The 14,409-nt window shown below is 43.1% G+C and overlaps 1 protein-coding gene across 2 annotated transcripts in view; it reads right to left on the bottom strand.

Annotated features, from left to right (window-relative positions):
* Nucleotides 1-13,261, bottom strand: part of usp43b (ubiquitin specific peptidase 43b) — a 58,943-nt gene extending 45,682 nt beyond the window's left edge. For both annotated transcript variants that reach the window (XM_068337705.1, XM_068337706.1), the window contains exons 1-2: nucleotides 12,329-13,261; nucleotides 6,425-6,571 (exon numbers count right to left, since the gene is read on the bottom strand). In XM_068337705.1, coding sequence (XP_068193806.1) covers nucleotides 6,425-6,571; nucleotides 12,329-12,955 — 774 coding nt within the window. In that variant the 5' untranslated portion in view covers nucleotides 12,956-13,261. The remainder of the gene's footprint in view (nucleotides 1-6,424; nucleotides 6,572-12,328) is intronic.
* Between the last annotated feature and the right edge of the window lie 1,148 nt (nucleotides 13,262-14,409).

Genomic DNA, 14,409 nt, shown 5'->3' with positions numbered 1-14,409 from the left:
GTGAGCCACAGGAAGTCATTTCAGCTTGGCAGGGCAGACAGAGTGAAAGGCAAAGTGGAGAGGAAACAAGCACACACAACAGAAAACACACAAGAACTGCAGCAGAACAGACATCCATCCCGGACAACACATGGGAACAACAGTAACCACACACTGCAGTGCTGCAGGTTTACGGGCTTGTTTATGAACTTTTATTACTAGAAGATGAGAAATGAAGTATAAAACCTTTGCACAACGGCTGGGTCGCTGTCTGAACACAACGTCTAATTTTAGTTAACAATTGCCCACTTAGTACAAACTCAATCTGCAGGCAGGGAAATGGAAGGAGAGCACAAGCCATAAGCAAAGAAGAGTCAGGCTGTTAATGCGTAGGAGTTGGAAGACATGGTTTAAACTAAAGGTGTCTTTACTTTTGTGTCTAGATCACCACTATCACCACTAAAAATCAAACTAAACATACTGTATCTTAACCTTTATAAACTACAGTACTTTGGCTATAGTACTGGATTATATCAGTAGCCAGTGCCTCTGGTGGTCCACTTCCCTGAATAGACTAAAAACAATCATGCCTCACATCACGGTGTTTTCTAAAAGGGTCACTGGGACATTGCGCCCACTAACTTTCAGCATGTCTTAAGACTTTGACTTCATGCAGCTCACTTGTCTTGCTCTTGTATATCGGTCTGCACCTATAACTTGCTAACATGCCACATGATCTTGTGCCATTTCATAAATCATATACAGTAATCCCTCCTGCATTTGCGCTTCAAATGCCCAGCTTCACCTCATCGCAGATTTTTAGTACGTAGTCATGTGATACCGTACGCGCATTCTATTGGTTGACAGCTTCCGGAAATGCGCTGTGTTCCGAGACTCATGGAACACAGCGCATTTCTGTGTATTAAAGAAACACTTAAAAGTGATTTAAACAATCTATACGATTGTGGGATAAGGTAATACAGATATAAGGTGGTTTAATATCAGTATGGGGAGGGTTCATAAACATTTAAATTAACATAAATAATAGTTTGCCATAATATCGCGAAATTTCGTTATTTGCGGGTGGTCCTGGAACGCATTAACCGTTAACTGCGAGTAACGAGGGATCACTGTAGAGATAATGACCTTTCACTCTGGGACCAAAGAAGACGTCACAAATCTGATAGAGATCCTGAAATGACCAAGGACCATCGAAGCGAGAGGCTCCCGTCAGGAAGCCTAAAAATGCTCCATTTTCAGGTTTTCAAAAGCTCTGCACCTCTACGTCAAGTTCAGTTTTTCCCAGAAAAACTCTGATGGTTATTGTGTCAAGACTACTTTGAAGTAAAACTGTGGAACTATATTTAGTTGTTTTCTGACAACAGTCCGGGGTAGTCAGCTATGAAGGTTTGCACTCATACCAAACTGCCACCTTCAAAAGGATAAGCTAACAGCCGCTGTCATTGCTGAGTGGAGGGCGTGTTGTGATGATAATGTTAGTTATGGGCCTTATTTGCCATTTCCCAGATGTCTGTCCAATCAGATCGAGTGTTTTTACTGGTTGGACGAGCGCTGGACAGGCTGAGTGAGCAAACAGCACTCTACCTGAACATGTAGCTAGATCAGGTGAATTTCTTCTCTTTTTTCATTGAGAAAAGAAGAATAGTTTAGAAAATTATGTTCAACCATGCCCAGCAGGTTCAGGGTCTTCTTATGGTTAAACAAAAATTTTTGGGTTCTTTAATTACTTCAGACTTTATAACAGTTTATTTTCTTTTGTTTAACTTTAAATGAATTAACCCAAATTTTCTTGAACAGTAATTACAGACTAGATGTTAAACAGACCATCAACTGTTGACAACAGTTCACGAAGGAAAATGCTCTGGTTGGCTCCTTAAAAATAAACATAGGGTCTTTTTTCTACCACCTGAACAGTAGGTGATACTTCCTAAATGCATTCACTGATGATGATAAAACGTTCAGTCCATTCTTTAGGTAATCATTTGTCTGTGGAGAGCCTGGCCTTGTTACAAAGACGACGGCTTTGCTTTGACCAGACACATTTGTAAACATGAAACAACCCACAACCTGGACAGCAATTTTTGTCATGTAGAATTAAAGAGGTCGTTTCTCTCTGTTTCCCCATCTCTCCGGCTGTCACTACTGCTTTATGTTCCCCCCGCTGCCGCCACACTGGTGCAGACACCTCAGCCTCACCTCTCCGTCTGCGCACCACGGCTGCACAACAAGTGTCTCTTTCTTCCTGCGGGTTACAAAGAGACGCATTCATGGATAGAGAGAGAGCGAGGGAGAGAGAGAGAGAGAGAGAGAGAGAGAAAGATGGAGAGAAAGACAGAGAGTGAGACAGAGTGAGTGAGAGAGATTGCTTTACACTTGCTCTATTTCCTGAGAAATAAACGGTAAACAAACCAGCAGAAAATGCACACTACGAGTCAAAGTCATGTGGAGCCAACAGTAAACGTCCATATGTGTTAAGCGTGTCTGTATGTGTGTGTGGGTGTGTGTGTGTGTGTAGGAATTTGATGTGTCACACTCCATTACAAATACAAAATCTTCAGCTCCATCTACTCTGACACAAAGTGCTTGCAATGACTTTCCTAACTCATGGTTTCTGTGCGTGTTTGTGTGTGTGCCTGTGGTGGGTGGGTTGGGGTTAGAGGGTGGTCCAGACTTTTTGTTTGGGTTCTGGCTCTCCTGTGCTAAGTGGTTACCAACAACATGCTTAAAAACAATTAGCATACGCCCACAAGCTCCTGAATTAGCAGTGGAGGAGGATGGAGTTTGCCGACTAGCTGGCTGTGAGGTGGGACGTGTGTGGACTGGTAAATGGGGGAATGGGGGGTGACCCTGGTTGACTCTGCCAGTCAGTCAGCAAAACCACCACGACTCCGGCAGGGTGGTGGAGGAGGAGATTAACACAGCGGTGAACCAATAAACAAACACACACATAAGCCATCGCAGGCTGAAGAGGATCCTGAATGGTTCTTGAGAGAGATGCGATTTCTATAGTTTTAATGCCGCTGGCCTTCCGCTGCCCTCAGTGAGGCCTTCTCTGCCCCTCACAAAGCTCCTTGAGGGTGGAGCAGCGACAGCAGCCTGCGTGCCACAGCTTTACTGGACATTCTTGCAGAGGTGCGGTACGCCGAAGCAGAGAAGACAGCAAAGACTGGAGTCTAATTGAATTATTGGCTTTACTTTACCACCTGTCCCTGACTCTGAGCCCAGACCTATCCAACTGCATGTTTCTTCACTGATAAAACTCAAATCCACAACCTTGCCATTTGCAGAGCGCCCACCCACACCAGCTGATGGCACCAAACCGGGACATAAGCAAGCATGAGAGATAATTTTCACCAGAGATGTTCTCCTCAGGAAAATGGAGCTTTCTTCCTCAAGCTTCCTCATCCATTGTAAGACATTTTAAGATATGTTTAATTAAAAACTCTAATCGATTCTATTTGGTTAGGTAATCAGAAATATCAAAGCCCCATCCACCCTTCTTCCATTGTTCACTGGTTTCAACTAAACAGAGATTAGGGTGGGATTTGGCAGGTGGGATAACGCCAGCAAAAACCAAGTTAGGTCAAGTGAAGAAATGTATTCTGTATTATTACATACTTGGAATTGGTCTTTATGGTGACAGAATGGTACCAGACCTGATGCCTTCACTGACAGCTAAGATACGAGGAACAAGATACTACAGAATAAGAAAATATTCAGACATGCTACAAATTGAAGACCTTCTCGTTGAAGCTCTACACGCAAAATTATCATTGATGTGTAGTTGTGAAATGCGAGTCTTGTCCACTTACATGATGTCAGTCTTGACATTTCATAATGAGTCAAACTTGTAAAAGTTAAAAGCAAATAAAAGTAATCGCTACCTCCGACACACAGGTTGTGTTCTCACTTCTGTTTGTCTGTTTGTTTGTTTGTTTGTTTTTCGATCACAACACACTTTGATCAGCATCATCAGCACTGCCCTCGATCCTGCATCAGCTGATCGGTTGTAGATATGAAATGGGATCCAACCTGCAGGATTTTCTTTAGAGATAAAGTCTTTTTCTTTAAACTGGGACAAAGGATTAAAGGATGACAGAAAGGAGAACCTCTTGAATTCAAATGTGACAAAGAGACTATCACATAACAGGATCCAGGATTAACTCAACTTTTCTTAAAGGTTTGGGTGCTACAACATTTTCCCCAGGGTGACGCTGACTCATCGCAACCGACCTTATCAGCAGCTCTCCAGTCCTAACCTCTTGGCTTGTCCTCTGTGGAGCCACTCCGGACACACAATCCAGACCCACACACACACACACCATTCAGACCCCCACACTTCATCTAGACCTTGCAAAAAGGTCAGAAGATGAGAAGATGGAAGTTGAGTTCAGGGGATATCAGAGGACTCCATGAAAACAAAACATGGAGGAGTTTTCAATGATGGACACACACAAAGGATGAAGATGGGCTTCACTATCATGACTATTATTTGCCTCATTTTATTATATAATTACTCACACGTTCATGAAAGGACTGAGCATCAGCTGCCATGGAATGACAGTTATTCTGTGTGTTTCAGTGGAACAGTTTTGAATTGTTTTTGGTAATTTGAAGGTGAAATTTCAGAAGATTAATTTTTATCTGCCCTGCTTCACAAGATGTTTTATGCTATTGAATTTGAATGTCATAAAATTTGTAGAAATGTCTATTACAATATGTTGTATGTAGGGGTTACAGTGAGCTTTACCAAGCGGGGTGACCCTAAAATTGGTTGCAGCCCCCTGGATCTAATGTTAATCATGATTTACTAAACCTGCAGTCAGCGAGTCGCTGCATAGGCCTGAGTCAGAACACACCAATCTGCAAAACATACACGTTTTAAAGATTCAAACTACTCGCTTTCCTTCTTTGCTGATTTCTAATTTGAATTATTTTTTTCAAAATTTACTTAAAAATTTGATTTCTCTGACCATGAAATACAAGACAGTACCCTGATGAGATGTTTGTTTAAAACACTCCCTCACTGATCGAGGGTGAGGATATTTTGCTGCAACTTGTTCTCTGGAGGATTCCCGTTTGAACCTCTGGATGTGCTGTTTTGGACTGGAAGCAGCGACCTTGGCAGGATACCGTAATCAGGATCCGTGAAATCACTTGCATAGATTCAGCCCAGCCCCCATTTCTGCAAAGTGCTGTTGACCTGTTTATTCTAAATGTATTTGAATTTGAAACGTATTTATCAAGAGCCTTGTGATTCCAAATTGTGCCAAAGTAGGCAGAGCACTTCCTTCGGCTCCCAACAATACAGTAAAACATCACAGAATATGTGTCTGCATGAGCACCAACCATTGTAACCATCACACCTGATCACTCGACAAAGCTTCCTGACTAGTATAACCTTTTAAATGAGGCCATTAATGCCTCTGATAAACTGTAATATAGTGGTGAGATGAACTTCTGAGACATTACAGAGAGTGAAAGCACTAATTAGACGTGTTTTTTTATTTATCAGAGGTACTAGAATTTTAGAAATGAAGTGAGTTTCAAGTGTATCATTGGGAGTTCCTTATCTCCTGATCCTACAGTGATGAAACAGAATGGCTTGATTTACTGTCAACGACTCACTAATGGCAAGTGTTGCGCTTCTCATAAATTATGTTAGTGGTTATAGCCCTGAAAACGCCACCAAAAAAAGCAGGATAAAAAGCAAAAACATGTATTGAATAATACATGAATATTCTGACTTAATGGTTCACAGCAGAGCAGTTCAAAGTTCCACTGAAGGAGAATCAGGATGCACAGCGCCTGCAGGCCTACCTCCAGGAGACAGCTGCTGGGAGAAGGGAAAACAACAAATCGCCAGACCTCTCCTGGACTCGTCCACGGGCAAAGTATTTTACACCAATCACACACACGCCGCAGCGGTTTGTGGAGCACATGCTATAGAATGAATCTTGCAAATTGGAGGTAGACTCTGGAGAGGTATGTCTGACAATGCCGTCCGTGGTGATGTGAAAAACTTCTGGATGACTTCATCGTTGAAGGAAACGCAAACATGGACATTAGTTTAAAGTGGTAGAAGAGGAGGAGGAAGGAGAAAAGACCATGTTGTCGGTCTGAATGTGAACACCAAATCAGGGTTTTGAGACATTAGCGTGTTCAAAATAACACAAGTCTGTGTTAAACCCCGAGTCTTATAATGATGATCCGCAATCACATGAGCTAATAATGGTTTCGCTATTCATCAAGCCGCAGGCATGCCTGATATATAATGTATTCATGCATTTAATCATAATGACTGAAGCATGCAGTTGGAACCTTTATTATAAATGCTTCGTTTCCTGATGAGCGATTCCTGGAGAGACTCAGACTCTTCACATGGTTAGAGACTGCGTGACCCAACAACCTGCTCCATTCTTACCTTTCCAGGAGCGGTGGGGTTGTTGTTGTTGTTATGCGAGGCCAGATTGACGTCTTCATGGACACGGTCCAGCAGCCACAGGAGGAACTCCAGGGCGTCGTGTTGGGAATTACCACGAAACTGTGATCCGTACTTGGACACTATAGTCTAGAGAGAGGAAATGGACACATGATGACAAAGTGATTATTTCATTTTAGTTAAATGCATTTTCTAAACAAGGAAAGTGACATGCTGATTTGACAATATGGATCAGAATCAGATTCCTTTAATAATCACTGAGGGACAAATGGCTTAACTGTTAACTGGACTTGACCAAATAAACAAAAACAGTTGTAGCTTAATTGGATTTCATCATCTGACAGCTTGTTAGAATAAAAGCCATGGTGGCTACCTGGAGGAGCACAATTAAACCGCCTCCATAAGACATCCCTTCTAAATATTTCTGTGAATCTCAGGCACTATTTGCCAGTTGTGACAGCTGGGTTGTGTTTGTCGGACAACTCCTACCCCTGCCGTCGCAACAAAATGCTGATCAGAGCGATACCACATTTGCAAATTTGCACTGATGCTCTTGACACTCTCCTCCTCTTTATCTGGCCCACACATTAACAGAAGCTCGTTTCAGATTTGTAAAGTATGGCTGACAGTTTTATTCTGTAAAACTATCGCCTTTTCATCTTTCTTCTCCGAATTCTCTGACATCAAAAAAAGAGGTGTGAATAACGTTCGCCTTAAAAGCAGGTTGAAAACTATTTAAGCTCACACGCGGTACAATGTGGCTTCCGATGTGAATGGCACCAAGCTCAATTAGGCAGGAATTAACTGCATGAACTGCAGCTGGCAGCCTGGAGAAGCAAAGCAATGATGAGAGATTATAGCAGAGGGAACAGCAGACTGTAATCATGGCTTCATAATCCACTAATAGGCCTCTTATAGATATTACACCATAACGTGAAGTAGGGAAGTTAGAGACGTGTCACTGAATCACTTCTGGTTCAGTCCTACAAACACACACTCGTGTGTCCTGGTGCCACACAATAAACCACACCAGAGCAGAGAAAAGTCAAGTCTTCATTTCCATTCAGAAAGACGAGTGTTAAATCAGCGGAAGTGGAGCTTGGAATGAATCTTCAAAGTGGGAACTGAAACTATGTGCAAGAAGTGAAAATAAAAATTCATAGCCAGAGGAGAGAAAAAAGACTTTGCAGAGCAATAAAAGGTTTCTAATCTCGTTTGATCTCGTCTTGAAAGTGAAAGTGACGCTTCCTTTTTCTCATAGACCTCAAAGTCAGAAAGTAATGTGATTTGTCGTCACACACCACATCCTTAAATGCTTAAAATACAAGTTACCAGCTGTAGAGCTGCTGTTTTCACCAGTACAGCTACACAGCAAGTGTTTCAGGACTTGAATGACGTACCTCTGATACACAACAGGCTTGCTCTGAAGATTAGAATGAAGCATCTACACCCTTAAACACGTCTATTCTCCAGAGAACGTTTAACTCCTGTCAGAAAACATCCCACCCATCCTGCTGATGTAGCACGACCCTGCTATGAAGCCTGACTTTACGACAAATCGATTTGGTCAGTGAACGCTCCTGAAACATTTAAGGGTTGCTTTACGGACCATGAGAACCGTAGACACACAATAGCCTCAAGCTGTTGTGCAGCAGAGTAATAACAGTAATTACCAGCAGGCTTTTGAAGGTGGCAATTTGAAGGTGATATAATTGAGGTTGAAGAAAATGCCATGTTTTTTATTACTCTGTATGGAATAACGGCCAGTGGCCAGTCTCTAATGTGTGTAATTATCCAACTAAAGGATAAAAGGAAAACACCCCTCATCCATCCTCTACACTTCATTTAGCCACTGTTAAATATTCCAACCATTTATCTATTTCTTTAAGCTCACCATTCAGCTTCTTGCAGACACATCACTGTTTACCGTCCACTAAATATTATCACATCCTTTATTGTTTACTTTTTAATAGCTGGATACCTTAAACTACAAATTTAAGGTTACTGATTAACTTTATTAACCCTTTATGGGTACTGGTTACTTCCTTTGCAATAAATAACTTTTTTGAAGGCTCTTGTTTCAAAAAAGTATATTATATGACAGTGGATTCCGCTGGACATTATTACACTGTATTACACTGTATTTCAAATAGAACTGCTCCACCTTGAAAAACTTCTTGGCAGAAAGTTGCTTGCCAAGCCATTGTGGGATTACACTGTGGGGTGCATGCATTCCCTTGTTAGAAGCTACCACTCCTGTGTACAAGAGCAGCCAGACTCACTGCACCTAGCAGTAGATAATCATTAAAGATCAGTACGAACATGGCAAATATTGACGCATGCCAGTGAGCCCAACCCATATCTGTCTTCTTCACAGACCTGTTGATGTCCACTGAAGGGAGGACGGCATACCTGCTCGCCCTCGTCCACATCTTTCTCTCACGTTATGGGAGCCGATAAGTTGTTTGAGTAACTGTTTGAGTTTCAGGTTTTGTCCCCGTCCAGGCCTCTCTGAGCAAACACTCCATCCCGCCGGGCGGGGGGGGGGGATGCAGGAAACACAAAGCGCTGTCCAGATCAAAAACACACATCTGTTCCCATGTTGATGAAACTCACCCCCCTTCAGCTGCAACGTCTGAGGCCCATCAGTGAGGGAGGGGGGCTCAGAGCACGGAGGGAATGTAAGGCATCGAAAAGCAGCACTCAAACAAGTTTCTTTAGGTGAATGTTTAAAAATGCTGGCTGTCCGGCTACTGTTCTGGTTTGTACGGACGGCTGCCTGGTTTTCACCAAGTGTTCACCAGATATTAACCAGGTGTTAATCAGGTATTAACCAGGTGTTCATCAGGTATTAACCAGGTGTTCATCAGGTATTCACCAGATATGAACCACATATTAACTAGGTGTTCACCAGGTGTTCACCAGGTATTCACCATGTATTCACCAGATATTTACAAGTATTTCTCGGATTGTGGCTGGGTATTTGCTTAGACCACAACTCAGCCAGGAGGCCACAGCTGATTTATTGACTTCCAGAGTCATGAACAGATGAAACGTACATGAACACAGATATTCATCTAAAGGTCAAAGTGCAGCTCTGCTTGCGTCCTGTGGAATGGGTAATTGTCCTATTCAGCTTTCACCATTTTTTTTACTTCTCAGGATTCCTGTGATGTGAAGAAAGGTTCTGTAGGTAGTTGTTTTAAATCCTTTGATCTGGAAGTTCCACTGAACCTTTCTAACACCCTTCAGAAAGAACATCTGACTTTCAGATGCCTGCAGCGAATGACTGATCAGTGTGGAAAAGCAATCAATTTATTGAGCATTTAAATTCAGGCCAAACCATTTTGGGAACTTGTTTAGAAGTAGTTTGCACTGTCTGGAGTTCAATTTGGGAGCTAATTTCGCCTCTCAAACATAAGCCTCACAGCTATCTGATTATTTGATAATGCTTCTCTTCAGGCAGCTGTGGTATTACTCAACAGGCAATTTCAGAAGGCCTAAGCAGCACGAACTCTGGACCTCCTACGGTCACAAACCAGAGTCCAGAGACACAATACTCCGTGTGCGTGTGTGTGTGTGTGTGTGTGTGTGTGTGTGTGTGTGTGTGTGTGTGTGTGTGTGTGTGTGTGTGTGTGTGTGTGTGTTTTAGCAGGAAAAATCTCATCTCATTCAAGATTGCATTGCATTCCCTTTCAGTCTTGGCAAAATGTCTCCACGTTCCTTCTAGTTGTTGTCCTGATGATACTGGACATATGAGAGGAGTGGAACGGGCGGGGCCGGGGAATCGGAAGGATTCAGACTCACAGGGGGAGAACATTTTGTAGAACGCAAACAAACAGAGACAGAATCAATGAAGGGGAGAACTAACGCTGTGTTTCACATAGTGGAAGAAACTGACAACATTCAGATCTCGGATAAACTCTTGGTCTCTTCAAACTTCTGCCAACAAGATTTTTTTTTTTGTCAACATTTATAGTTAATTATCAAGATATCTAAAAAAAACCTCGACAGATTGGACCTCATCACTTAAATATGTAGATGATGAACCTTAGATTAGAATTTAGGGCAGATTCACATAAAAGTTATTATCCTGGACTTTTTATTTAACTTTGTTAAAAGCGTATCAGGAAGGAAATCTCTGAACAACTGATCGCAGTCGTCTCATCTCGATTATCCACCTTACGGGTCATGGATCTGCTGGAGCCTATCCCAGCCAGCTACAGGTGAAAGGCAGGGTACACCCTGGATAAGACGCCAGAGCATCATGGGGCCAAACAAGAAACAAAGAAAAACACAACCACAGCTACGGACAATTTGGTGTGACCAATTCACCCAAGCTTTTGGAGGTGGGGGGAAGCCGAAGAATCCAAAGAGAACCCAAGCAGACACGGGGGGAATATACAAATTCTGCACAGAAAGGATTCAAACACATAACCATCTTGCTGTGAGGCAACAGTGCTACCCATTGTGTCACTGTGCCACTCACATTTTCAATAAATATTCAATAAACAGCTTATTAAAAAGCTTATTAATAGCTGTGACTGTGAAATGCTCATAAATACGTTTATTGTCTCTCTCCTGTCAATAAATTGTCATATTTGCCTTCTACCCTGCTTGCGTCTTATTCCTCCTCCATGCTTAACATTCTCTTAGCTCTTCCTTTTGAAAAACTACGTTTGTTTCGTTCATGTATAAACTGCTACACGAGAAAAACAATGTTGTGTGTCTTGTAGTATATTACATATGTTTATTCTTGGCTTGTAAGACTCACTGACATGTAATTATGCAGACAGTCACATAATAACACTTTAGGCCCTTTGGAGTTTGCTCGGTGGGGCTTTGCAACCCTGACTGCTCTCCTAGCTAAAATGTAGTGTGGAAATATATTCCACAGCAGGGTCAAGATTCTTTAGTAGAGACACTTGAACCCCATTCTTGCAGAGTAATTAGCATTTCCAAGAATAAACCCATTGTGGAGATTCTTTTGTTTGTTCCATATTATCTACTTCTTGCTTTGAGCTACGGCTCAAAGAAATCCAGAGCAAAGAATCGCAAGCAGAAAAAGTACATCTGCCCCCCGTTCCCCTCCCTATCTCCAGCATGGGCAGAAAAGGAAAGCCTGAGGGTCTCCTGTTAGGGCTCCGCCACAACCCCTGATCCCCCGGGGTGGAGGGCTCTCAACAGCAAAGCGCCAGGGTGACTCATCTCCCACCTTGCATCAGGAGGGAAACATATCTAACCGAGTGTTGCAAAGCTGAGCACACCTGTGCCTCACTTCACCCTCAGTGCTGTGAATGTGTGCGGCTGCATCGACAACGACATCACCAACACAAAGTCATGCAGTGCCAACATAAACAAGCCCAAAAGCTTGGCCTTTATCTTCATCTATTATGCTGTTGTTATCATATTATGTGTGGAGGAACCTGCTGACGCAACCAGCATCCTCATTAATCACCTGGAACAGTAAAGACATGACGTAAAGATCACTGGACACGAGTACCGTCTGCAATTTTATCAACACTTTTTTTTGTTTACTTCAAACAAAATGCAGAACATCTTCTATTTAAACACGCTAGAGTGTTACTGTAAGACTGGGGTTTAGTTTCTATTTTTAATGTTTGTTCTCACTAAAAGAAAAGCGCATTAACCCATTTTTTTTCATCAATTTTTTTTCTTTTTTGTTTTATGTGCTTTATTTTTTATTCTTTCTTGAGGGGGTGGGGGTACTGGTCTTTTGGATCTGTGTGCCAAACTTATACCATATAATAAGTACTGGGAGTAATCTGCACATGAGATGCCAAGGATCTATTCAGTTACTTGACATCCAGACACCTCCTCTCCTCCTTGCTGATGGAGTCACATCCACCTGTGGACGGTATGTACCTTAAAGTCCACGGACAGCTGTGGAGTGTACTCCAGCGTCCACAGAGCCCTCACGAGTGACGCCAGCTGTTCCGTGACTTCTCCCCTGGTGAACCTCGTCTCCTCGCCTCTCACCACTCCGTTGATTCTGGTCTGACTCAGGTCCAGCTTGTATCGCTCCAGCCCCAGGTACTCCGCGAGCAGGTCCGTGTTGCTCAAACACTGGACCACTGCGTTCATGAAGCAGGTGTTCCCGTGGTTCTTCAGCCCCAGCACCCCTGGGATTTTGTCTCCGTACTGGTAAAGGAGTTTCTGTCTGCTGGTGCACAGAGACGAGGACGTGCTGGAGGCGTTTTTCACAGAGCGGTCCCAAAAAACCTGAACATCCTCTCTAATGATTCCCGAACTGGCGCTGAGGGTGCAAGGTGCGCCATTCCGAAACCCCCCATCGTCGTCCTCTGCGTCAGGCGCGTCGGCGTCTCCAAAGTGGGTGAAAGTGCCTAAAGTTTTAATGATTCTGTTCATGAAACTCCCCACAGACTTGAAGGATTTCTTTCGGAAAAGCTTTCCAGATTTGGGCTTCTTCTCTTTGCGCTTCTCCTCCTTCGATGTCTGCATTTCCTCGTTGACTCTGCTCTGTTTCTCCATGACGGCGCCTCGACTCCCTCGCCTCGTTTACAGCGAGACTGATGACTGTAAATCCGGACGCCGGCGTGTCACTTCTCTGTCAGGGTCCCCTGTCTGGACGGCAGAGGGAAAAGCGCGCAGAGGTGACACCATCGCGAAAACACAAGTGCACACAGTTATTCCACCCCGCGCCGACGGTAAACCTTCCTCATCCATCCCAGCGCTTACTGAAGGCGTTCATTATGACTCCATCACCGCTGTCACGACCGGCACTTCGTCATGCCCCGCGCAGTGAGAGCCGCTCCGCCGTCCAGCTGCAGCGCTGTGCGCTCTCCTCCCATCGCGCACAGCTTCGCCTGAAAAATGCTTGCGATTGTGCGACTGCCTCCTCCCACTTCCCAGCACATGGGGGAGATAAGACAGCAGAGCACAGCTTGGATTCATGCCTTTATTTCACCTTTCATCGCTGGTTGGGGGGAAATGCTTTAGAATTCTTCAGTAAGACTGGCTTGTACACTTTAAACTATCACTCATGTAAGACATACATTTATCTGAAGTTGAAGTAGGGTGCTCATTCAGCAAGAAAACGTCTAGTTAACTACTTGTTCAACTCTCTTTGTGTCTTAGTTCTACTGATAAAAGGAATGGTCAGTTATCTATAATCACCATATAATCTCAAAATAGTTAAACTCAGACTCATAAGAGACAATTCAGATGCTTCTAAAAGACAACTAACCTTTAAAGAAGCAGAGTCCCAAGTTTATTTCCTAAATTTGCCCAAACAGTCCATGCATGAACTCGCAGCTGTTCCCCATCGCCGACCCAAAAGTGGACTTTGACCTCTAGAACTTTAAATTCAGTTTAGTTCAGTCCAGCGACTTTTAGGTTGCTTCCATTCAAGAGTTGACTTGTCCGTTGGTGTATATCTTGCCCATTATCACCTGGGACAGGCTCCAACTTGGTCATTTCATCTGTCTCAACAGAGTCATTAGCCGTCACCACCACCACTGTTTGGACTCTATGAAGGTATTCATCTTGTTTCTGTTCCACCTCAGATGTCCTCCAAACACAATCATCCTTTAGGGTTGGGATTAGGTTAGGGTTCAATGTACTTTATATGCTGTAATAACCCATTTTTAAGTCATTCACACACACTCACTCACACACACACACACACACACACACAATTTTTCAATATGATTTTTTTTTTAATTAGATGAGCTATTGCAGAAGTACCCCTGAGATACAAATTAACTTCTATTGTTGTAATTTATGTAGCAACGTCCGCATTTTAATAACACCTAACAGACTTTCATGATGCCCTCGGCATTCTCACATTCCTGGTGCCACCTGATCATCAGGAGCGATAGCATCCACATGTAGACGTTGACCTTCTTATTAGTGAACAGCTACTCAGCCACAGCCGTTCTTTAAGGTATCACTGGTCTATTTCACTGATTTCTACTAATTCAGAT

The sequence above is a fragment of the Antennarius striatus genome, chromosome 16 (assembly GCF_040054535.1).
Source record: "Antennarius striatus isolate MH-2024 chromosome 16, ASM4005453v1, whole genome shotgun sequence".
Taxonomy (NCBI): domain Eukaryota; kingdom Metazoa; phylum Chordata; class Actinopteri; order Lophiiformes; family Antennariidae; genus Antennarius; species Antennarius striatus.
The sequence above is the reverse complement of the archived record's forward strand: the minus strand, read 5'-3'. Positions and strand labels throughout refer to the sequence as shown.